Source organism: Pelmatolapia mariae, linkage group LG1, assembly GCF_036321145.2.
Source record: "Pelmatolapia mariae isolate MD_Pm_ZW linkage group LG1, Pm_UMD_F_2, whole genome shotgun sequence".
Classification (NCBI taxonomy): Eukaryota; Metazoa; Chordata; class Actinopteri; order Cichliformes; family Cichlidae; genus Pelmatolapia; species Pelmatolapia mariae.
Genome location: NC_086227.1, coordinates 1068978 through 1095222, shown reverse-complemented (window position 1 = coordinate 1095222; position 26245 = coordinate 1068978). Strand labels below are relative to the sequence as shown.

Genomic DNA, 26245 nt, shown 5'->3' with positions numbered 1-26245 from the left:
CATGAACTGCACACCTAGCCACCAAACGTTTGGTAAAGTACATGAGTACTGTAACGTTTTGTAGAGCTCTGATAAAAGTCAAACAAGCATCACACCACATCTGGCATATATAGTTCCAATTTATAGAATACATTGTTAAAATTATAAGCTATATATTCCAGTCATCCATTTATCGGACATCACTGATAAATCAGTGGTGAAATTCTCCTCGGCCTGATGTTTTGCTCAGTGTACAGTCTTGGGGTGCTGGATGTGGGGTGAGACCCTCCATGCATGGTCAGGAGATTCCGTGTTGATGTCAGTGGCTTCGATCTCCTCATTTGTTCCAGCCGATTATCCCAGTGGGGAATCTGATCACCAGTGTAGGTGTATTCTTCCCGTTCAGCTGACTCCTCAGGACTTGCCTGACCCTCTGCAGGTACGTGGTGGTTGCAGCTTTCCCACGGTTTTCCAATGAATGTTGTCTGCAATGTTGCCTTCTGGTAGTTCGATCCCCTCAGTTCTGACTACCTTCCCTCTCTTTGTTACCATCCGACTACATTTCTCCAGTCCGAACGACATCCCAATGTCATTGCTGTATAGCCTGGTAGTGTGTATCCAACCCGTTCTCACTCCCAAATCGTAACATTTTACGCTAGGTGACAAATCGTCAACATATTACGCTTTCGGGCACCCAAGGCGTTCCTACGTCACGACATCGGAAAACTGCGGACACATGAGAACCGTTTGGACTCAATCTACACATCTTCGCTTTTTCCCTTAAAATCGCTTTAGAAAACACTATTTCACCTCATTAAAGTGCTGGTTAAGGTTAGGAATAAGGTTATGGTTAGGTTTAGCGATAAGGTTAGGTTTAGGCTTAGGTATACGGTTATGGTTAGGTTTAGGCATAAGGTTATGGTTAGGTTTAGGGATAAGGTTAGGTTTACGCGTAGGGATACGGTTATGGTTAAGGTTAGGAATAAGGTTATGGTTAGGCATAAGGTTATGGTTAAGGTTAGGCATAAGGTTATGGTTAGGCTTAGTGATAAGGTTAAGTTTAGGGCTGCAGTACAGGGCTGGAAACCGCCGCGTACCATAACAACGTGGAAGGTCACCTTTCGCGTTCCTCAGGAACGCTGCAGGACGTGACAAAACGTCGGGATGTTACGCCTCGGGAGTGAGAACGGGCTCGTGTATCAGTGAATCGATGTCTCGTTCACTCTTGGCATACAGCTTGATGTCATCCATATACAGGAGGTGGCTGACAACTGCTCCGTTTCGTAGTCGGTATCCGTAGCCAGTCTTGTTAATGATCTCACTGAGGGGGTTCAGGCCTATGCAGAACAGCAGTGGGGACAGAGCATCTCCTTGGTAGATCCCTCACCTGATGGTGACTTGTGCTATGGGCTTGGAGTTGGCCTCTAGTGTTGTACGCCACATCCCCACTGAGCACCTGATGAAGACTGTCAGGGTCCTGTTGATGTTGTACAGTTCTGGGCATTCCAGGATCCAGCTGTGGGGCATTGAGTCATAGGTCTTCTTGTAATCAATCCAGTCTTGCAGTCTCAGCTGACTGCTCGGTCTGCCAGTAGCTGGTGTTTTGCGCCTCTGGTATTCTTGCCCATCCCTTTCTGTGCCCCATTCATGTACTGACCCATGTGCCTGTCATCTTAGCCGCTATGATGCCTGACAGAAGCGTTCATGTGGAACTGAGGTAGGTTATTAGCCGGTAGTTGGAGGGGACCGGTCCCTTCTTGGGGCTGTCAGTTCTGTCATTGCTTATATTACTGCTCTCTGCTCTCTCAGTCCCTTCACTCTGGGTGTCTCTTATCTACTAGCATTTGCAGTTTATTGTTACTGCCAGACGCTTGTGTTCTTCAGCCAGTAGGCGTGAACCATGTCAGGGCCTGGTGCTGTCCAACTCTTCATACTGGAGACCCTTTCTTGGATCCTTTCTGTCTGCCACTCTGATGGTTACAGAAACATCTGTGCCGAATATGGCCTGGAAGTCCTGACGTCAACATGGGAGACGTCCCCGAGGGTGGTGGAGAATGACCGAGCTAAGATCCTGTGGGACTTCCAGATACAGACGGACAAAATGGTGGTGGCTAACCAACTGGACATAGTGGTGGTAGACAAGCAGAAGAAGACGGCCGTAGTGATCGATGTAGCGGTTCCCAATGACAGCAACATCAGGACGAAGGAACACCAATATTAGAAAAAATGCTGGTTTCAAAGATTTTTCAGGCAAATTTCAACACAGTGGCAAAGATGTCAGAGAATCATAGGCCTCATCTTGTATGAAGTTTCTGGTGATCCATCAAAAAACTGATTGATGAGACATTTAGGTTGTAAGTGTGAATGTGAGCATGGTTGTCTGCCTCTCTGTGTTAGCTATGCAAAAGACTGAGAACCTGTCCAGGTCCTCTCGGCCTGTGACAGCTGGTACAGGCTTCCCCCCTGAACTGGATGAGTGCTTAAGAAAATGGATGGATGGACAAAGCTGCAGACAACAGGTTAATGATGCCATAAAGCCATGCTGCTATATGACTAAATATGAATCCAAGAAATAATAATAAATAAATAATAAATAATAAAGCTGACATCCATCATGAACAACCCACATCACCCACTGCATGAGTCTGTGAGTGGGCTGAGCAGCTCCTTCAGTCAGAGACTGAAACACCCTCGCTGCAGGAAGGAGCGCTTTGGCAGATCATTCATCCCAACAGCAGTTAGACTCTATAACTCCTCAATCACGATGTCATAAGCCACTGGACACTGTGAACTCCACGGTCACCACTTCATGCATAATGGACCTTCCATGTGTATGGACATGTGCAGGTATATATGTATGTATATGTATACATATGTATATTTAGTGTGTACATGTGTGTGTGTACATGTCTATAAATAGGAATAGTAGTGGTACAATAGCTATATCAAGCGATATATTTTATGTCTTCCATATTTCCAACCATATCCATAATCACATACTGTGTGTGCTACCATTGTATATAGTGTATTATCTTACTTTTTTTCATTGATTGTACTTATTTGTATTTTTGTATTTCCTTCTGATATCTGTACCTGAGCTGAGGTGACGCAAAAATTTCCCCGTCGTGGGATCAATAAAGTCTTATCTTATCTTATCTTATCTCTTAATAGACACGAACATCTGAAATGATGCCTCAAAACATTCATATAAACTAATCAGAGCAGTCCAGCCTCTTTCTCTTATAGATTTTCCTTTGTGTTTTCAGTGTGTGAGCAGCCATGATGACTGTGCACTCCTCCTCCACCAGCTGCACATTAGTATTCAAGGCACAGATGAGGAGGAGCTGGAGTATGACGGGTTGGAAAGCCAATCCTGCAAACACCTTGTGGGTGGTGTGAGCGATTTTCCTGAAAGGTAAATACAAATCAGAGACACAATCAGGGAATTTGGGGAAAAGCCACTGGAGGACAGCTCGGAACGACAGACCTTCGATTTCTAGCCTCGACCTTTTGAAAACACACACTTTTTCTTGTTTTTTCTTTTTCTTGGGTCTGATCGATTTCCCAATGTGACCTTTGCATACCAGCAAGGAGCCCAGTTCATCCTCAAGCAGCTGAACTGTGAGCTGAGCTTTCCCAGAGGTTTGGCAAGATGAAGAAACAAAAACATAAAACAACACATTTGCTCTCAGAGCTCGATGGGAAAAGGAACAACACGCATCTGTTTAATGGCCACTATAACCAGACAGTATCTCACAGTGCAACACAGTTTCCTCTCCACATCCAGAGTACCTTCTCCCTCCTCTCGATGCAAAGATTTGCCTCGGCTGACTTATTTTGAAGTAAACCGTTGATGTCAGTGTACCCAGTGTAGCTGAAGAAATCAAAAAAGCACCTTGACTTAAATGTCAAATTTTGAAAAATATAAAAAAATAAATAAAACACATACATTAGCGCACAGCTATAAATACTCATTAGAGCGTAACGTGTGTATCAACAAATCAATTCCCAATCCATCAAAGTAACCTCAATAACAGAAGCTATATATTATAATTTAAGACAATCCTAACCTGAGGGGTTATTTCATGTCCCTGGCTTGTGAATTTGAATCTGGGTGCTAAGTTATGCAGGTAAGCGTACAGGCTGCTTCTAATAATGCCCACAGGTGAGAGTGTTTCTCCGGATATCGGTCAATGCCAAATCCATTCCAGGTAAAATCTGTAAAGGTTTCCAGTCGGCTCGAGAGCCTGTGTATTCTAACTGAAATTATATAGAAATCTATTTGGATTTACTGATAAATATCAAAACTACATAATACCAAGGACTGTGTCTTAATATGTTAGGCTGTTTGAAGGCTGTGCTACTGCTGTCAGTGGTTCAGTTAATGCTGCTATACAGGCTAAACGTCTCTCTAGCGCACATAAAGGTCTTTTTACTCATTTTGTTGTCCTCACGTTGGCCCAATAACAAAACACTCTGGATTTAAAAATCTCTCTGTGTTCTTGAGAAAACACAAGACGACCGACATCTCTTAAACTGAAGCATGTTCCCATAATTTCCTGCTTCCACTGAGACACTGAGCTGCAGCTCATCGGGCACAGAGGGTAAGCCTACCCTCAGGTTGAATTAACCACAGAACGCACAAGCAGAAGTGGAATGATCAGAGCACCACCTGTGATACAATAATTGAAAGTGGAAGCGAGTGGATTCTGTAATGTGCTTTAATGCAGTTTTCTGAAGGACTGAATGCATGGATAAGCTCTTAGACCATATTCAGTTACCTTATGGGCAACATCTGACAGGCACATATTCTTTTACAGGCTGTAGACAAATTCAGCAAATACTGAAACACAATCCTGTGTGTGTGTGTGTGTGTGTGTGTGTGTGTGTGTGTGTGTGTGTGTGTTTGTACGTAGGGACATAAAAAATGTGTCTATTAGTGCGTCTTTACTTCTTCGTTCCTCTTTATTAGCTGTTTAGCTCTTATCCTAGCGTGCCCTCTGACTGCGTGTGAGTGCTGCTGTTGTCCTTATTGTTCACTTTGCCTGTGTAAAAGGATATGAACAGTTTCCTCCTACGGTCATATTTGAAGAGCTAGCACATACACATATTGCTTTTGGCTAGATGCTAATATTAGCATGCTAACATGGTCATGATTCTGATGCTAATGTTTAGCAGGTATACAGTTTACGCTTTTCTCCATTTTTATGTGTTGTCTTTGCAGCTGATGGGGTGGGAATGTGATTTGTTCTGCAGGACTTTGTAGTGCTACGTTTTGACAGCTCTACAGAAAATACTCAGGAAATGAACCAGAATCTGCTTCTCACTGTGGCACAAGAGGATAATCAAAAGATCATCAAAGTCAGAACCTTGAATGTCTTAAATTTGAGGTCAGCCTGACAACTAAACTGAGCTGAGCTCTTTTATCTGCTTGAGGTTAACTGACATGTTGGTTGTTGATGCATGACAAGTGACGGCATCATCAAACACGTTCAGATTCCTCCTGTGGGAGGCATGAGTGAAGGTGACATGGCAGTCTAGTTCACATTGTTGACTTTTGAGGCTAAACTAACAGAAATAAAGCTCAAACATGTGTAGAAAATATGGCACTTTAGTAGATACAGATTTAATAATTTAATATAGCTGAAATAAGACTGCTCCCAGGAGTGGCAAGGTTACCGCTCCTCACCAGCAGCAGAAAAATTCTCCTCCTCAGGCTGGATGGCAGATGAAGCTCCGCTGCAGCTCTTGCTGCGATCTTTCTAGACTTCAGTTAAATATTTCCGTACAAGAAAATACATGAAAACAAGCAATGAGACAAAGCAGTGTGTTGACTAACAGAGAGGAAAACAGGTTTAGAAGAAGGAAATCAAAGAAAGGTTGTAAATCTGTAAAAGTATCTCAGCCACACTCTTCCTTCCTGTTGGTGTGTGTTCCAACCTTCCAACACAGAAAAATGCTGGTTGGGAATTTATGCATCTTGAGTGACTTATAACAGTGACACAGTGAAATAATGTGAAGTCATGCAGACCTGGGTTAGTAGAGAAAAGCAGTAAGTAACCTGCAGCCTGCTGGGAGGCACAGCATTCAGAAGACATGTCCATTTACCAGTGAAATGTGTCATAGAGCTCAGGCCATATGACTAAAATTCAGCCATGTGGATGTGCTGTAGTAAATGTACATATTTCCACTCTTCACATAAGACTACCATCCAATACACTGTGTGGGAGGATCCATGTTTAAAATCCACGCTGAACACTGAGTTCCATTTATTTAGCCAACACACCTTCTCCTCCGAACAGCTCATCTGACCCTGCTAGGCTTGAGTGAAAGCTGAGTGTGGGTAGGATACATTTCTTTGTGAATGCAAAGCAGCGAATCAGAAAGCAGAGACTTTCCTAGCAAGAGTCACATTCATCACCTATGGCACGTCCTGATCTTCGATCACCCCAGCAGGGGGTAAAACCTCTCGGATTCAGCCTTTATTGATTCCAAGTGTGACGTGCAGTCTGCACGTGAGACCATCATCAATAAGAGCTATGTTGTCATCAGCTCCTAGGATATATTCCAATGGATCAGTGAAGAAATCAAAGAGATGAGAGCATGCTCTTAGCATTGCATCACAAACTTATGTTTTTATGTAGAGTTTATAATGTAGCCATAAAAGATGCGGAGCTGGAAAGACTTCAAGGTTCCACAGATTTCATTTCACGAACACGTCGTCTATAAATCTTAATCTGTCAACTTGAATTTAATGCAGTTTACCCCTGTGCAATATGGGTTTATTCATGGGCCAAAAGAGCAGATGATATCATGGTTGACAACATTGTTATTTAGAAAAAAATGATTTTGGTGTCTGAAGAGTCCTGTTCTCACTTTTGTCTGATAACACACGAACAGCCAGGTTCTTCTCTGCTAATTCAACACAGAGATCATTCAAAAGAACCAAAGTCTGTGAGTCATTCATCATAAGCACCCAGCAAAAACTAGCTTTAATGGTTTTGTATCACTGAGACAGATCTCAGGGTTCCAGTCAACAGAAGCGTGCAAACTGATAACCTGATGAACTCTCTTAGAGCTCAGCTGGAGACAAAACTCATTTTTACAATGTTTTGGTTTTAAATATGTTGGCTGATATCCTTTATGTATAGAAATATAGTTGCACATACTTTAGAGATATAGTAAAGGGGAAAATGATGGACTGACTGTTTACTGTAAACAGACTGGTTCTTATTATAGTGTTTTTCTACACGAGCGCTGAGTTTTCGCCCATTACTCACACACTCATGTTGGTCCCTTATATCTAACATTCACACTCCGTTGAGCACATCGGAGAAACCCGAGCTTCAGCATCTTGCCTGAGGACACTCGAGCAGGCAGGGATTGAACCGCCAACCTTCCAATTAGCAGATGACCTGCTCTACCTGAAATCCCAGTATTTCTTTGCGCAACAGGCACAGGCGAGTGAGGTTCTTGTTGCGATTACACTGTTCAGAAAGTCCGTGCAAAGCTCACCTGAAGCCCGGGCACATCCCAAACAGCAGCAAGTAAAGACTTGGTACGTGCTGGTGAAAGCATGCCACACTCTGTCTGTGTCACACTTTCACCTTTAAAATCCCAAAAATCCCTCTTGCTGTCAACTTTATTGAAGATAACGATGAACACACTGACCTTTGACCTGCGAGGAAAACTGCGCAGTGTGCCTGGCTTCAAACAGCTGCAGCTCTTTGTCCAGGTCAAAAACAGCCAGATCAACGCTCCAGGAGCGTAAACCTGTTTTTGGAACACACAGCAGGAATAATGCTCAGAATCAAGAGTCCAGTATGCCCTCACAACAATTTACTACATTTCTCTGACAGTGAGAAAAGTTTTGCTTGTTTGTTTGTTTTTCTAAATTTATGGAGGACCAAAACTGCCATAAACAAACAATTAAAAACAAACAAACAAAGCTATTCATTGTTCTTATGAGGAGAAGAAGAAGTAGCAGTATTAATGAAAGAATAAGTAAAATTAATTACTGCACACATTTCCCTTTAATATTATATTTGGTACATTTTATTTATTGCTGCATTAACATTTGAACACGATAAAACTACAACATTAACATGCTGCTTATGTGCACTATTCAATAATAAAATAGCTGGATTAATAAAAAAGTGAAAGGTGCCATTCTGTGCATTTGTTACAAATAATATTTTAGCAATAATTGGATTTGTAGTTATGGAAGTTTTACCTAAGTTTGCACTGCAGTGCTTTTAGATTGAGGGGAATTATTAAAAGTTAATGCACTCTTATGCGGCTAATTAAAAATTGAAGTTCTTTCCGGGACTGCGTCTGGATTTTTAACCAATAAATATCTGACTTCTTGTTTTTATGAGTTCATTAAAGATATCCAAACTAAGTGGGAACAGATACTATGTAAACACCAAGCCGTTTCATCGCCCCGCTCCGCTGTCACCGACCACTTGAGTTTGCCTTACCCTGTGTGATCTGTCTCCTGGCAGCTTCGAGATGATGGCTGCAGGAAATCTCTCCAATCACGATCAATATGCGATAGTTTCTATGCTGGAACGCAGCTCCAGGGTGATGCTGTCCGCGGTGCTGAACAGACTCCTCTGGTTCTGTTTGCTCCACAGACGCAGCGGCTGAGATAGAGATTTCCATGGTAACAGTGCCACTAATGGACGCTGAGCCCTTTTCCATCTCCATGACAACTGCATCCAGAGCGAGCACCATGACAGTGCAGGATGGGGTAGGAGGAGTGACGGGCGTGGCTCAGAAGAAGCTAAACACTTGATTGGATCCCAGGTGATGTGGCTATTTGATGTTGCATCATGCCATTGGACAGAAAGAAGAGAGGGATATGAGAATTTATGTTGATCATATTTCCTATATGAGGCAGCTGAAGCTTAAAAAAAGATTTTACAGTATCAAATTGTCAGTTGCTTTTCCACAGAGTTCCTGAAAAGAGTGATTTATCATCTTCAAATGCGTGAAAATATTCATAAAACTGTTGATGTTTGATTAAACAAAATAATTGTTTTCAAACCAAAGATTTTGGTGTGTATTGAGTCCAATCAATGCCACTTACAATAGCCCTCATAGTGTTTTTGTATTAACTTTTTAGTCCCAGACACCTTTGTCTGGGACTAAAAAGTTTGTGGCAAACAAAGCGTCTATTTATATCTGTGTCACTGTGAGTACCAGGCAGTGTGCCTCTGATTACTGAACTGACGTGTCTTTGTTCAGATTGTGAATAGAACAATGCTTCATCTGTGCACAGAGTAACACTGACAACAAAGGCTCACAGTCACCACACAAAAACTGTTATTTTAGGCTTCATTTGAATGATGAAGCAGTGCTAAAGTTGCAACTTGTCCTTATACATGACAACAAATCTGAAACTCTCCAGAAAATTATTAGCATTGCTGAGGCGTGTATTTGCTCCTATTCTACAACTTGTTAACAAATCATTGAAGAGATGCAATAAATTGCAGTAAAGTGAGATTTTCATCAATACCAAAAGGTTGATTCTGTTCATCAGGACATTTTCAGTGGGAGAAATGTTTCGTCATCATCCAGGTGACTTCTTCAGTGTCAGCTGACTGCATTTTCCAATCTTCTAAACAGTACATTTGCACATGACTGAAACCAGCACCACTGAGGGAACAATGGGCTGGGAGGTCAGTTTCTTCATCATTAATATGCAAATTGTCATGACCATTGATCAGTGCTTGGTGATCAATGGTCATGAGTCCCATTCACAGAGAGTTGGGGAATGGCTGCAATCACAGCATTGTCAGATGGTGACAGATGCACCCTTAGGCCCCCTCCTCCATTCAGAGATGGTCTTTCCCTTTTCACGTAAAGTGAGTGATGAAACGTTTCTCCCAGTGACAACGTCCAGATGAACAGAATCAACTTTTTGGGATTTCCTTATCTGGATGATTGAGCATGCATCACTTTGTCTATAGTGTGGGTCTTTGCAATTCCTCTATAATATCATATATATGAACTCCACTGTTGTCAGTTCAACTTTTATGTTTACAGAAAATGATTATATTGTCCACTAAGAGTAAACTCTTGGCAACTGTGGGGAGGAAAAACTGTCTTAAAACAGGAAGAGACTTCTGGCAGAACCAGGCTAGTGAATACGTTTTTGAGGTCTGCTGGAAAACCCTCAAATATGGCTGAATTAAAACAATTCTGTGAAGAAGAGCAGTCCAAAATTCCTCCATAGCAATGTGAAAGACTGCCAAGTTGTTGTCACAACCAGGTATTAAATTTAGGAGGCAGTTGCTTTTTAACATACAGGCCCCTGCGGGTTTAGATGCCTGTTTCCCCGGATAAATGAAACCATCATTTAAAAACTGCTTTTTGTATTGAAAAATGTATTTGATGATCTGAAACATGTAAGGGTGACAAATATACAAAAAACTAAGAAATCAGAAAAGGAGGTTTTTGTTTGTTTCTTTCTTGTAAGCTTACTTTCACACTCCATGTCAGGTTAACTGATGTGATAATTCCACGTGGGCGTACCTGATAGATGGATGGATGGATAACAGAATTATTAAATGTCAATAACATTTTTTTATGTAAAATTATGAAGTTTAGGTGGAACATTGGGAATAAATGCAAGCGGTCAAACAGGTGGAAAACCCAACATCCAATGAAAACAAGACTAGATCTACACAGGATGTGATTGGGTGGGAACAACTGAGCTGAGACAGAAAATAGCTAATAACTAACAATATTAGTTGTTAGAAAACAACTAATAAAGGAAGTCACCAAGATACAGACCATCAATGGCAACAAGAAGACTGCAGAAAAGTACAAACACAACAGAACACAACAAATATATCGAAGGCTTCAACATAAAGACACAGAATGAGTCCACTGGACACCCCAGCTTTCCTCCTGCTGCCTTCTGTTTGCATATATACCAACAACTATTGACACATGAATGGATGTGAAAATGATGTGAACCTGTTTCAGAAAACACCTAAAGGCTGCAGGATGAATGATTTGTGCCCTTCACTGCAGATATGAGTACACTGTGGGCAGACATCCAGCCCTACAGACAGGAGTGGAGACTCAACAGTTTTTATGTCTTAACACCTGCGAGTGTACAAGAGCCTGTATTTGTTTTGTCATTTCTGTGAGACAATGTGATTGAAGAACTCTTTGCTTCACAAACAAGTTTTAATGAAAGGTAACGTGGGCATACACACAGGGGATGAATGCACACAGCTCACATTAAAACATCTAATGTCTAACAAATCACAGCCAGGCTGCCCACGAATGCACAGATCCTTCAGTCCACTGTCTTCTATTTTCCCTTCCTTTTTATTCTTATTGCTGATGTTTTTGGTATTTGAAGGTGTTTTCTGACATCACTTCTGATAGTTTGAAAAAATCAGTCTTTCTTATATTGCAGTGAATGCATGGATTTGCAACTTGACCCTCCCACCTCCACCTCCATAAAACCAAAACTGAATCAATGCAAACAGTCAGTACCAGCCAGATTTCTCTTGTGACTTTTATTCCTACACATACACATCTTTGTAAGTTTTGCATTCCTGACAGAAGATCCAGAGTAACAGATGTTCTCATCTGTTTGTCTCTTAAAAGCTTTTATAATTGTGGGTTTTATTGGACCCTTAATCCTTTATAAAGCTTTTTATTTTTAAATTGAAGCACATGACTGTGACTGGAGGCTCTTACTTCTCCTGCTCCAGTGATTGCTCATTGTTGGCTTTAATTTGACTCCTCACAGAGTAAATTACTCTTAGGGAAGATGTGTGTTACCAGGAGTGAGTCAGCAGTCCAGGTCAAACACTCCAGCGTATCTGCTGGCCTCTGCTGGGAGAAAAAAGAGCTACAAGAGCAGTTTTTTGCCCCCCTGTACACTTCCTGTTTGCAGACCAACAACAAAAATCATTTCACTGAAAAAACAAAATACTAATGAATGGAGCACTGTTAAGTAGAATGGGATGCAGAGCCTTCAGCTTCCAGTCTGGATTCAGGAGACAGAAACATCTCTACTTTCAAGATTAGGCTTAATAATGATAAAGCGTAGAGTTAGGGCTGGATCAGGTGTTAGTTATGCTGAAATAGGCCCAGGCTGCTGGGGGCTTCCCATGATGATGATGCTGTGTGTTTTTACACCACTCTGCGTTTAATCATTAGTTCTCATTAATCTCTGAGTCTCTCTCCCCTGAACACCAACAGCAGGGGGCTTCACCTTACAATGCAAGAAATGCCTCGAAGTGAATGTTGTGCTGATTTGGAGCTGTATAAATAACATGGAACACAATTTAATTGATTTTAATTTAATTATGTGTTTCTTTATTTTCTGTGATACATTTATTGTTTGAATGAGGTTAGTGTTTGTAAAAGTTAATCTCTGAGTTTCATTAGTTAGTCCTCTGATTCAGAGTGCTTTTCTACTCTGTGAAGGGGAAATGAATGGCTCAGTGATGTTAGTGGCGGTGTGTGGGCAGCTACAGGCTGCCTGTCTACCTGCAGAGAGGATCTGTTAACAGATGGTGGCAGTGTCAAAAATATGTGATACAACCACTCTGTGGTCTGCTCTTGCTTGTGCTGTTGTTGGTCATCAGCCAGCCACCGAGAAGAGCGAAGTCAGGAGCTGAAGAGAAACCGAGAGCTTTTCATACTGGATTATTTCATGCCCTTCTCTTATTTCCAGTGAACACTGTCCAGTCTGCTCCAACCACTCAGCATTCGACTACAGCTTCATCCACATCTTTGTGTTTGCAGTTGTTACACAGCCTGAGAATCAGTCTGTGTGGGCAAATCTGTACACAAACCTATGCAATCTAGTGCATCTAGCTCTGGCTGAACGCAGGAGCCTCTGGCTCAGATCTTCTGGATGCAAAGAGCTCAAATAACTTCTTTCAGACAGAAATGAAGAGCTGCACCAAGACCAAGAGATTGTTTAACATAACAAAACCATTTAAGCTGCAACAGTAAGTGCAGGAAGAAAATGATAAATACAAAAAAACTAAGAATAGAAAAGTGAACATATGAAAATCGAATGATTATATACAGTATAACGCATTTTTGTCCGAAGTATAATGAACTAAATGTCCTAAACATGCACAGAGACAGCGTCTCTCAGCCTGTATGAGGACTTGTAGGTCTGACAAAAACACAGCTGCAGACTTCAGGATGGAGGGATGGAGGAGATGTCTCAGCGGCAGTGCAGCTCAGACATTTCCTCCGTCCCTGTGCTTCCTCCACAGTGTCCCTCCTCCTCACTTCTGCTTTATTGCAGACAGAAGGTCCAACATCAGTTTTTGAAATCAAGAAAGTAACACGGCATTTTTTTAAGCAGTGTTGTTGTGAGTTTGCTAACTAATCTTAACAGTAATGTAGCCTGTGCTTCCTGTCTCAGTGATGTACCTCAGATGTTCCTCATTCCTAACCCCCCAAATCACAGAAACATCTCACACACTGTTGAATGTGCAGAAAACCGCAGGAGATGTATCTGAGCTGTGAGGAGCTGTCGACTTCCAAACTTTGACTAATCACTTTATGAAAAAGGGAATACATTTAACACATGTGAGAAAGTTACGTTCACAGACAACAGGATGCTCAGACAGGCTTGTGAAACTGATTACACTCGTCACAGTCCGGAAACACACAGGAGGGCAGGAGAGACTAAATCTGTTTGGGAATCATATTAAGCGAGGAAAGCTGAGAATCATATGATGAACGGATGATTGTTGTGCCCTACTTTAGACTTTTCCATCTCTCAAACAGACACTTGCATCAGTGAGTAATGTGGAAGGCTGCCGTGTAGGGATAAGAGGAGTTTCCGGTTAGGAAGTAGATTTCCCGTCTAAACCAAGCTTCATCTGTTCAACATACAGGAAGTGATTTTCTTTCTGTGTCACTTCCAACATATTCCCAGACTTAGGAGCATCACTTACCAGGGATTATTTACATGTTTCCCATTTAATATGTTCAGCACACACACAGACAGACACACACACACACAGACAGACACACACACACACAGACAGACACACACACACACAGACAGACAGACACACACACACACACACACACACACACACACAGACACACACACACACCCCACACACACAGACACCCCCCCCACACACACACCAACAAACACACACACACACCCCACACACACAGACACACAACCACACACACACAGACACACACACACACACCCCACACACACAGACACCCCCCCCACACACACACACCCACAAACACACACCCCACACACACACACACAGACACACACACATACACACAACCACACACACACACACACACACACCCACAAACACACACACACACACACACACACCCCACACACACAGACACCCCCCCCACACACACACCAACAAACACACACACACACCCCACACACACAGACACACAACCACACACACACAGACACACACACACACACCCCACACACACAGACACCCCCCCCACACACACACACCCACAAACACACACCCCACACACACACACACAGACACACACACATACACACAACCACACACACACACACACACACACCCCACACACACACACACAGACACACAGCCCCACACACAGACACCCCCCCCCACACACACACACCCCCAACACACACACAGACACACACACAGACACACCCCCACACACAGACACCCCCCCACACACACACAGACACACACACACACACCCCACACACACACACACCCCCACACCCAACACACACAGACACACACCCCCACACACAGACACACACAGACACCCCCCCCCACACACACACAGACACACACACACAGACACACCCCCACACACAGACCCCCCCACACACACACACACCCCCAACACACACACAGACACACCCCCACACACACACACAGACACACACCCCCAACATACACACACCCACACACACACACAAACACACACACACACACCCCCAACACACACACAGACACACCCCCACACACAGACCTCCCCCCCACACAGACACACCCCCACACACAGACACACACACACACACACACACCCCCAACACACACACAGACACACCCCCAACACACACACAGACACACACAGACACACACACATACACACACCCACACACACAGACACACACACATACACACACCCACACACACACACAAACACACACACACACACCCCGTGTCTGTTTACTTTAATAAATCAGATGTTTGTCGTCACGTGTGTGACTGCAGTCTACACACAAAAGCTCAAACCTGACAAAAACTCATCTGTATTATTAGTATTATTGTTATTCTTTGGGTCTGTTTGTTTGTTAGACGCATAATGCCACTCTTTGTGGGTGTACAGTATGAATGCACAGAGAAACATAAAAAATACCCGTATCTGTCACATGTTCAGTACAACACTGAGAGAACAAATGACTTTAGAAATAAGTCGATCATAAATTTGAGAGACATTAAATTCGGGGCTTATTTTTGGTTTATGAGGGTAAAAAAATACTTTTATCTTTCTAAATTAGTCTAATCGGTGCCGCGTTTGACTCAAGCGAAGCCGAGCTTGATATCCACATTAAAAAATGCCCTTGCATCTTTACGTGCCATGCGTGTATATCCCACACCCCGACTCTCAGCAAAACAGAGGTAAGGAGGAACTGAGCGATGCTGGACGCGTTATTATTGCAAGCAACGGGACGGTGAGAGAAACTGGGAAGCCCAGGAGCAGACATATTGATCTCGAAAGGTAAAGCTCTTTTTTGTTTCTCTTAGCACTGCGGTAAAGAAGCGGGCGCAGATAGTGATGGGGCTGACAGGGCGAAGCGTTATATGCGTCCACGGCGTGTCTGTGCGTGTGTGTCTGTCGGGCTCCAGCAGAGGTGGCTCACATTAGACATTTTGGGCAGTGCCTGCGCATTTCTTAATGTGGGTGTCAGGCCGACCTGCAGAAATGACGACGTGACGCTGAACTTTGCGGTGTCAGTCGTAAGGTTGGCTGCAGGAAGCTGATGCCCAACAGCATCCATCCAGCTAGGGGTGAAGATCACACCTCCTCATCTTTTGTTACCGCGAATAGAAGCACCGCCAGCTATCTGGCACAATCTGGGCTTCATTATTGCATTGTTGCCAGCCACATGTCTCCATATTGAAATGCCGGTCAGTATCCATGCTGCTGCTGTTTCCCTGTATCAGAGGACCAGGGCCCATCTCTTCTGTCTGGCATCACACACACACGGCTTAAGCTGAGCAGAATAGATCAATGCGAGTAGAGGGTGAGATCAAACGCGAACAGGCTGCACAAAGATAAGAACAAAAACCAGTCTGCAGAGACGATTCCAGCCTGCTGGAGTAAAAATGAATGAACTTGGAGCGCGCAGTGGCTTAAAGTGACCTCATCCTGCTTCGTTAGTCTCGTGCTGTCATCACTATCGCTATAATATCACTCACAGGATCATCTGATATCCAAAGCACCCTTCTAATGTTTAACTGTTGGCCTTTCATGGTTGTGATGACTGCAGTGGAGGGTCTTCTTGACTCTTGAACATGGTGTGGATATCATTTAGTTTGGTTTTAAAGGTCTGCCGTGCACCCCACCTTCACAGGAGCCTCTTACAGCGCATTATTGGTCCTTTGTACTTCCTCTGCCAAACTGTGATCTACATTAGCATAGACTGCGGTGTTACTGGTAATGTGGTGTCTCCATGGAAACTGGAGCTGTCAGATGACAAAGTCACTTAATATTAATCTTCAAACCTGCAAGCACGCAGCACAAGATTAAAAGCTCATTACAAAGCGTGTCTAATAAACCTGGGCTTCATTGCAGTTTTAATCACCCAGAATCATCATGTGATCACAGGGCCTCGTTTCTTTTACGATTACTGCCCAGGCCTGCAGTGCCCGAGATGCACGTGTAGGCTATTGAACCATGCCCCCAGGTTTGGTTTCAGGGTTCCCCTTTTCTGAAAATCCTTGTTTGCCAAAATACAGAAAACACAGACCATACTGTATTCAGGATGTCAGGTATAATCTGTGCACACAAACTCGTGAGGGGAATTACAGTAAAAAAAAGTGAACCCATATCTCTTCCTGAAAACCCCCACAAGGACCCATGAAGGTCTCCGAGATCCCAGTGCGGGACCCGGTGTCCCATATTTCTGTCTTTGATGCTATTTATCACCACAGGCTGTGAAACTCCACAGTGTTACGTAGAGTCCTTAAAATCCAATACATACGGTAGACATAGAAACTGTAATTATAGCTATATTAACATAAATACAATGATACAGTGAATGTGTACCACACATGCTATCCATTATAGCCACCCTGCTACCATCGAACCAGTCGTGTGACGTCGTTATCGCAGCTGAACCAATGAAATTACTTCTAGCAAGTTTTACCGCGAGGAAGCGAAATATGGGCGTGTCCATGTTCGTCCTTCCAAAGAAAATGTAAAGAAGCTGCTAAATACACACGCGAACCAAAACGTAATGGCCTTGCTGGCTTACAGGTAAATGTACCCTGTGTCACTGGGGGCATGGTTAAGGTCCTCTCGGGCAGACTTGCTGTTGCGTTGGAAGCGGCACCCTTTTGTTTTTGGGCGGAGCGTTAGCTGCTAGCCTTTTATTTAGCTAGCAGCGACTACCTCAGATAGCCGGTTGTAGGGACTCACATGGCGACACCTCTGTTGTTTCACAACTGCTCGGCTAGCTAACAGCAGCCCGTCTCCTGCCCTCGTCCTGACCCCATGGATCCCGGTGGAAGTGAACTGGACTCCAGCCTGCCTCAGCCAGACAACCCGTGTTTGATAGTGGAGGACTCCCAGCCGGACAGTGTCGCTTTAGAAGACGACCCCGAGAGCAGCTACCGAGCTCTGCTGGCCCGTCGCCTGTCCAGTCTACAGCCCACCGCTCGCAGCCCGGTACTGGTAAGGAGCAGATCTCATCCAGTAGCTCTCCTCTCTGTAATGCAGTTACTGATTACTTGAGCAGATAAAGAACAATAAGCACAGATTTATACTTGAGTAAAATGGTAAGACGAGTGGCTTTTTCACGGACGTTGCACTCAACTCGACCACAGACGGTCCAGTTCATTTCCTCAGCTATCCATCCATCAGGCTCACTTTGAAAAACTGGGTAAAATGCAGGCTACACTTTGGACATACTGGCAGAGCCAGAGGCTGGTAATCTGTTACAAGCAAACTGACTCACACTCACATCTCGAGCTATCGAGAGGACTCTGCAGCTCAGATGTAAAGAGTAAAGTCGTCACACAGAGGCCTGTGCTGGCTTTCTGTTCAGACCTGCTGGCAGGCGATCTCTCCTCCACGCTCTAAAGCACTAAACCTCCAGGGAAACACTGAAGCACAGTTCATGTGACTGAGATACAACACTCAGGCGTCTGTAACAGTAAACCACTGTCGGTTAGTAGTTGTTGTACAGCTTTGAGTTAGTTTAAAACCAAAACAAATGTTGCACGTTAAAAGTTGAAACTGCATAAAAAAGACAACTTGTGTCATTTACATTACAACCTTCTCTCTTCTAGGAATTAATATCTTCACCAATAGGAAGCAGGTGCTCTCAGACCGGCAGCCAATCAGAGAGCAACAGCCAGGCTGAGCCTGGTAAGTGTTTTCCAGTGTAGTGGGAGATAATTAAGTGTTTCTTATCCAGAATGAAGATAAAACAGCGCTTTTGCTTCTTTCTTAGACGGTCTTGCTGCAGCCAACCCCAGTTCGGTGTTCCAGGAGGACAGTCAAGTTTTAAACATCTGCGCTCCTCCAAACAACAAAAAGTGTGTTTGATTCGTCCACTTTTGCAGTTGGATTATGGTCAGGGTCAGATGGCAATGAAAGGTTTCACTTTATTTTTCAGGTGTGTACCAGAGGACGCTGACATGGATTCTGGTGCTGATTCTACTACACACTGTATTCAGTCTGAAGGTACGCATTTTGCAACACATTAAGTTCCAAAAGCATCTGCCGGTCTGTTTGATGTCGTGCTTGGAAGTAACTGCTACGGTTTGTGTTGTGTTTCAGGGGAAGCTTCTCAGTTTGGTTTTCTTGAGCTTTCTCAGACTCAGGATCTGTGTGGTGAAGCCGTGAACAGTCAGGAGGAAGACGACGGAGACAAATGCAACAAATTGGGTATAAGGACTTTTATCCACGTGTCTGTATTACACTGTCATTATCCACATTAATAAAGGATTGCATTCAGCTGCTTGTCGTTCTGCGTCGGGGCAGTGACGCTCTGGTTTACCTCGTGTTCATGGTGTGCCTCTGTTAGAGCTAACAGGCAAAACATGGAGAGCTGCTATGCCTTTCAAACAGCTGCAGCTAACATCTGTCTGCTGGGCTGCTAATGCGACCAGCATAACTAAGGTTCATGACCGTGTTTGTGCTGTTGTTGTTTGTTTGCTGTTTTTTTGCACTTTTAATGAAATTATCTGACAAAATAATGATGGCTGTGTCTCCAAGGAGTCTATGCTTTAGTTTCTGAGTGAAATACTATTTTATTAGCACTTCATAGCACTCATTAGCAGGCATCTATTTCACTGTGATTCATACATGGACAGGTGATTTGCTAACAAAGCTGGCCACCTTATGTGCTAGCTTACAACTTTAGATCTCGCCATCTCGCTGGGCCTTTGTTTAAATTTTAATGTCATGATTTTGGCTTCCGGTGGAAACAAGATAATGGGTCCTTTTTTCACTTTTTGTTACTAAATGCTTGTTTTTGTGTTGTGGTAAATCAAGCACAACCATTCGATTTACACGTCTTAAACATAAATGCACACATGATTTAGTTCAGCAGTATCTACGATGACACACAGTCGTTAGTCAACAAGACTTGTGTTGAAAAAGTTGTGAAAGATTTCACTGATTGCACCTGTAGAAAGATCATTAGTGGCCCAACTGGTCTGGTTTCAGTGACACGTCACTCTGCTGATCAGCTGTGTGCTGTTTATTGCTCTCTCGGCCCCTGCTGTGCGTCTCCTTACCCCACCTGCCACCATCGTGCATCCCACGGTGAAGACTTTGGGCCAGCAGGAACTGATGGTTGCCCTTGCTAAAAGGGCTTTACAGTCAACAGCATCAAGTCCAGATGACTCTTACATTCCTCACCATGGTTACCCCTTTTTTGATTTTTATTTTAAATAATCATAAATAGTGGAAATTGCAGTTATTGAACAAACGTATTGTGATATGGTTATTGGTCGAAGCAAACAGCCCTACTTCTGCTTTCAAATAAGCAACACAGTAGAGATCAAAATGCTAATGTTGAGCCTTGGACACAGGATTCACAAACATGGTGATTGATGTTGCCTTGTGTGCTGCCATCTTTTATATACAGTCTATGGTTGCAACAGAAAAGTGTTCCTGATCTCTGGATGCAGAATGAGGGGTGCTGGGTATAATTACGTTTTTACTTGTCCCGATCAGAGCATTCCCAGTGACTCCGTGAAGTTAAACAAAATAATCAATGTTCTCTTCATTCCCAGCAGAGCAGAGCATCAGTTCCAGGACTTCAGAAAGTCAGGACAACAAAGCGTTGAGGTGCAGCTCCGTGTGACCTTTCAAAGTCTGCATTCATTAGATGTTTGTGTTTTGGTTTTGCACTGAAATTTCTTTTCTTCTCCAGGTCTGAGGTGAGCTCCAGCAGCTCATCAGAGTCTTTGGGTCAGTCAGGCAGGCAGCTGAGTGTCCAGGTTCTGCTGCACTCGCAGAACCTGCAGGACCAGCAGGACTGTGAGATCCTGTCCTCACAGGACGATCTGTTCGATGCTGACAAGACAGGTACACTCACGTAGCACTCGAAGGATTACACATGTTGTCTTTTTAAGCCCATCACCTTCATATTGTCTAAGACCACATTGACAAAATGTCACATCAGAAATGTTGGCCTTAAGTGTGAGTTGTGGCATTTTCTTTGGAAGGTTGCCGTCTGGCAGTCAGCGCTATTTGGACAGACCTATTTGGTGGGCTGTGGATAACTGAAAAACACATTTTGGCAGAGGTGTACTGTGTCAGCCTTGTAATTTAAATTATTTAAAAATGCAGGTCTTTTAGTTTATTTAATATTTTTTAATCATTAACTATAAAAAAGGGTCTTAGTTCCTGTCTTATTTTGCTTATTTGTTCATTCTCATCTCACGCCACGCCTTCCACTGATCATCCACACCCAAACATGACTGTATGCTCTTTGACTGCCTCACACATAGTAACCCAGGGCTTGTTGGAGGGACGGGTGTTTGAAAGTTCCTCACTGTGAGGAAGAGACACAATAACTCAGTTATTTACCGAAATGATTTGCCCTACTTACATTTTGCTGTTAGGTTAGTGACGAGCTAACCAACAGATGTTGAACGTAGCGTAAAAATGAGTTGACAGGGAAATCACCGTGGACAAGGTTTCACCTGACGTGGTTGTTTGTTTGTTTTTTGTTAAATCACAAATAATCACAAACACGTGGAACGTGTCGGCGCAGTGAGTATGCCCCTGAATGGCAAAGCCTCCTTTGTTCTAGTTCTCTTCAGTGATCTCTAAGCCCTTACAGGTACGCTGGTGTGCTCGTAACATAGGGTGAGGCTTAGTAGACCCGTGTATGTGTTTAGATCAGAATAACTGTGTGAAAAAAATGACTCGCTGTATGAGAAGTTGTTGAAGTAGAGGTGTGGAGCCCAGTTTGTGCTCCCTTCACTGTAAGTAACAGTCCTGGTTTGTTTCTCTCGTACAAACAGAAAATGATCTGAAATTACTCAAACTGCTTCTTTGTCTCTGCGCTGCTTTCAGGTGCTGCAGTGGACAGTACAGTGTCTGAGCCGGAGCAGCAGAGTCACCCCACCTCCACACCCGCCCACACCCTACAGCTGCTGCATCTATCGGGACAGGGAACACTGGTGCAGGAGAGTCTGTCCCAGTAAGCTGCATGCTGCTCTTGCATCATTCACACACAATAAATCCCTAAAAAATGAGCTGATGTCCTTTTTTCTCTCCCCTCTAGGAGCTCTGTTGATTATGTCGCCCCCACCCCAGACAACTTTAGCCATACCCCTTTAATAGTTCCCAGCTCACCAACCGAACTAGAGGATGAAAATGGTAAATCTGCTTTATTATCTCAGTTTGGGTTCAGACATGGAATCAGCTGGTGGATAAAGCTAACGTCCCTTTGCATTGTCAGGTGCTGATTCACAAATGGATACGTCACTGCCTCCGGATGACAGGGGAGCAGGAGAAAAGGACGAGCCAATGGAAACCGAGGCCGCCTCCAAGCCACAACCATCTGCGTCTACTCCCATATCCCAAAGTTCCCCTGGTTTTGCTTTAGAGCGAACTCTCTCTGTACCGTCCCAGCCCGAGTTCTCTCATGTATGTCCTTCACTCTTTACTGTCAGCAGCCTATTTAAAATGTTCCCCAGTAGAAAATATGGATTATATATGTGATGTATTAAATTGTCAGAGGATAGGGTGCTAGGCCCAGTGACAAAGACTGTTTGACCTGTCTAATCAATAAAAAATGCAAAGATCAGCAGATGATGTTGTGTGGTCGGCTGTATGTCAGCTGACCAGCTGGTTGAAGAATTCATTGATTTCAGCACCAACTTTGTTTGTGCCCTTATAAAGAAAACCATGTTGACTGTAGTTCTTCCTCTGAGGAGGAGAACCGTTACTTTCAGTGTAGGACTGCTGCTTGTTGTTACAGCGGGTCTTTGTGCCGCTCCTCCTTTCACTCTCAGAAATGAAGGGCGACGTAGTAAACAGCTTTCTTCTGATTGGCTGCCCCTCGTAAACAGTTTGAGCAGCAGGTAGAGTTTGCTTCTGTGCTCGGAGTCATATGAGCAGTATGTCCTCTCAGTTACATCATGCAACATCCAGTTTAAAGGCTGAATCTCTGGTTTATAACTGTGCAAAAGTCTTGAGTCATCTGGGTTTTGTATATCTTGTTCTTTCAAGCGACAGCTTCTTGTAGCTTTGGACAGTTTTCCAGACGTTCTAAAGGTCCAAAGGTTTCTTTGGACATTTGCTGTTTTTTTTTCTTCCCTTCATTCATTTTAGTTCATAACATTAACCTATGATTAATTCAAGCATAAAAGGCTCCTAACTTAACGGGTGAGCCAGTGTTGTCTACTGTATCTTTTGGCACTTGGTTGTTAGAAGTCTGTCACAGAAACACATAATGTGTTCCCATCATTTTCTTTTGTTGAGCCTATGAAGAATACCAATGATAACAGTCTGTTTCTCACCAATGAGGTGAGAGCCGTTAGCTGAAAGCTTCATGTCCCAGCGTGATGTGCACCAAAAATAATCTGAGGAAACTGGACAAAAGAGCCAGCAGGTCTGAGACTATCGGCAGCAGATGAACATCTGAAAGTCATGTTTTAAGATACCTGACGCAGGACCTAAGAGACACATGTGACTCTGTATTAGATCCATCTGCTGATCAGTGAAGCCTCGTCAGGAACGGTCTCAGTGGAAGGCTGAGATACGCCAAGTTACACAAGAGCTGGGCTGAAAATCAGGAAAGTGACGAATGCACAATTTCCGGTTCAAATGAATGTAAATGTGTAGCGAGGGTGTGCAGTGAGTGTCCACAGCCACCTGTAGAACAGGGTGGAGGCTCTGACGTGGTTTGAGGCTGCGTTTCAGGGATTTTGCCAAACCAGGTGGAATTATGAACATGGAAAGCATCTGACTGACAGTGGCTTCAGTTTTTTCAGCATTACAGTGAAGCCAGGCACACTGCCAGTCCACAGTTCACCACAGTGTGGATCACTTTGACAGAAAACAGAACAAAAGCCGGCCAATGTCCAAAGAGACCTGGAGAAGTAGTGCTGAAGACTGCTTAGCAGGAATGCCTAAGAGAGTTGAGGCTGTGTTGGTAAAATAAAGCAAAAACTCTTCTTCCCTCATATGTGCTACGTTTGCATGCGTGTCGATAAACGTCTTCCCAGTTTTCCTGGTAAAATATAAAGAAATAAAGGGTGACTCAAAACTTTTGCACAGTAATGCAGACTAACTTTGAAACTTTGGTGAATGCGTTGGTGCATGCGTAGAAAATGAATAGTTAAATAGACTTAATGCAGTGTGTCGTTTAGCTGCAGCTCTGATGATTTTCTGTGTTTCTAGGACGTATTTGTTCCGACGCAGAGCCAGGATGCACAGACGCATGAAAAGTCAGCGTCGTTGCCTTGTGAGACAGAGTCTCAGCATCTTGAGTCGGCTCCCTTCACCTTGCCTTTGCAGCTCTCTGTGAACACAGAGAACAGCAGCTGTCATCAGCTCACCTCTGAGGGGGTTGAGGAGGACAGCCAAGCCACTCAGATAGAGGAACTGGAGGAGCCGCTTGGCGTCGACACCAGCGACTCTGTGATTTCGTGTCACGATCAGAGAAAGGAGAGTAAAGCCGTCCCGTCGGAGTCACAAGCCGCCGCCGGCTCCAAAGTGTTGTCCTCTGCTGAATCACCGAAGCGCCACGTTGAATGTGCTGAGACTGAAGCGACCGATCTGGCCCAGAAAGCAACAGTTTCTCTGAATGTACAAAATGTGAATGTAAACGATGTGAAGGCTGACAGCAAAGATGCTGGCTGTGCTGACGTGGTGTCTTGCTCGCAGCCAAAGTTTGATTCTGCTGATCTGACAGGTAAAAGCTGTGTGCAGGAGACTCCCTCAGACGCTACGCCCTGCAGCCTGCCTTCACAGTCTATGATCTCTCAAACATCTGCTGTGGATGCAGATGTGTCAGGAGGAGCTGTAAAAAGTCCCTCTGTGGAATCGTCGTCGCCGCCGCAGCCTGAGGTGGGGTGCAACAGCCAGGCAGACAAAAACACAATGCATGAATGTGAACGAGGTGAAGAGGAAGAGGAGGATCAGGAGGTGGCGATGGAGGTGGAGAACGCCGAGGGTACCTCGGGAATGGGTCTGGTTCTCTCCCAGAGCCAGCTGTTGTCTCCCGAACCCATGGACGAGGAGAGTGAGGACAAGGCAGAGGACAGCATCATCTGTGTAACAGACAGTGAGAAAGAGGTGGTGTCACAATCAAAGACTCACAGTTCTCAACCAATCACAGGCCAAGTGTCAGTCTCTACCAATGGCCATGAATCCCAGACTCAGGAGAAAGAGGCGCACTCGGCTCCCGATAGGCTGTCCCAGACTGAGAGGGCAGGCTGTGAACCAGAGGCCCTCAAAGAAAAGAGCTTGAGCGACAGCTCGGGAGGTGAGCGTTATGAAGATGTGTTTTCTGCAGAGTAAGCGGAGAGTCGTGTCCACATAATGTCCAAAGAGTAAAAAACCAAAACCGAGTAGTCTCTGTTAGAAAGAAGTGAAAGGCCCTGACGCCTGTTTTAAAGGCTGAATTACTTTATCTTTGTTTGAGTCAAAAAGATGTCTTTAACCTGATTCCACTCCTGTGTTTCTGCTACAGACATTTCATTCCACTTCACCCTTCCTAAAGAAGGAGACTTGATTGGGCCTGTTGTCGGCACCACGCCGCCGCTGATCAACCAGCTGAAGCAGACGCTGAGACACAGCACTCCCATCGGTGAGTGTCACCACACCGGTTCACCAAAAGCCAAAGAACATAACACGGTCTTAGTAATATTATTGTTTCCCTCCTCCAGAGATCAGCTCTTTTTCTGAAAAGTCGGATGCAGTGGGTGACGTCTCTGCAGACGTGGTGATGGCCAACAGCGATATTGTTTTGGGTGGAAGTGGCGGTGACACAGCTGACAAAGGTGACGGGAAGCTGAGCTTGAGGATGAAGCTGGTGACGCCTGTTGAGGAGGGCAGCTCGGAGCGTTTCAGCCTGCAGAGTAAGAACTCCGTCTACGCTGTTTGTGAAAAAGTGTCTCGCTGCCGCACGCTCAGCGATGCATTTCTTTCCCCAGAGCCGACGCCACCAGAAGAGGATGGATCTGTCACCAAGGTTACGACTGTTTCCCAGGCTGTAACCAGGTAAGCTGGTGCTCTCTCAGCACGTTAATTAAATTCTTTCATTTGTCGTCTTCTTCTCATTTCAGTCTAATCCACTTGTGCATGCTGTGTCTCTGTGTCATCTCCCAGTGTAGTTTGAGGTTTTGAGACGCTCACGTTGTATTGATTGAACTCTAAATAACATTTTTAACTTATTACTTTGTTAAAAGTTTGCACCAAAACTTTATGTCGGATTCAAATTGTTAAATGTTGCCATTGTTGTACTTACATTTGGAAACCGTGCCTTAAACTGCATGGTTAGATATTCTTCTGCTCCGCC

At 44.1% G+C, this 26245-nt stretch overlaps 2 protein-coding genes across 4 annotated transcripts in view; one reads left to right on the top strand and one right to left on the bottom strand.

Annotated features, from left to right (window-relative positions):
* map1aa (microtubule-associated protein 1Aa) overlaps nucleotides 1–8699 on the bottom strand; it is a 60242-nt gene extending 51543 nt beyond the window's left edge. The window contains exons 1-2 of the mRNA XM_063469649.1: nucleotides 8460–8699; nucleotides 7651–7752 (exon numbers count right to left, since the gene is read on the bottom strand). Of these exons, the coding sequence (XP_063325719.1) occupies nucleotides 7651–7752; nucleotides 8460–8688 (331 nt within the window). The 5' untranslated portion in view covers nucleotides 8689–8699. The remainder of the gene's footprint in view (nucleotides 1–7650; nucleotides 7753–8459) is intronic.
* An 8715-nt stretch (nucleotides 8700–17414) lies between these two features.
* The window catches only part of tp53bp1 (tumor protein p53 binding protein, 1), a 19925-nt gene continuing 11094 nt past the window's right edge, over nucleotides 17415–26245 (top strand). For all 3 annotated transcript variants that reach the window (XM_063469606.1, XM_063469613.1, XM_063469597.1), the window contains exons 1-14: nucleotides 17415–17925; nucleotides 18543–18621; nucleotides 18707–18791; nucleotides 18872–18939; nucleotides 19036–19143; nucleotides 20499–20553; nucleotides 20639–20793; nucleotides 21790–21916; nucleotides 22001–22095; nucleotides 22178–22365; nucleotides 24124–25210; nucleotides 25418–25534; nucleotides 25614–25805; nucleotides 25881–25947. In XM_063469606.1, coding sequence (XP_063325676.1) covers nucleotides 17746–17925; nucleotides 18543–18621; nucleotides 18707–18791; nucleotides 18872–18939; nucleotides 19036–19143; nucleotides 20499–20553; nucleotides 20639–20793; nucleotides 21790–21916; nucleotides 22001–22095; nucleotides 22178–22365; nucleotides 24124–25210; nucleotides 25418–25534; nucleotides 25614–25805; nucleotides 25881–25947 — 2603 coding nt within the window. In that variant the 5' untranslated portion in view covers nucleotides 17415–17745. The remainder of the gene's footprint in view (nucleotides 17926–18542; nucleotides 18622–18706; nucleotides 18792–18871; nucleotides 18940–19035; nucleotides 19144–20498; nucleotides 20554–20638; nucleotides 20794–21789; nucleotides 21917–22000; nucleotides 22096–22177; nucleotides 22366–24123; nucleotides 25211–25417; nucleotides 25535–25613; nucleotides 25806–25880; nucleotides 25948–26245) is intronic.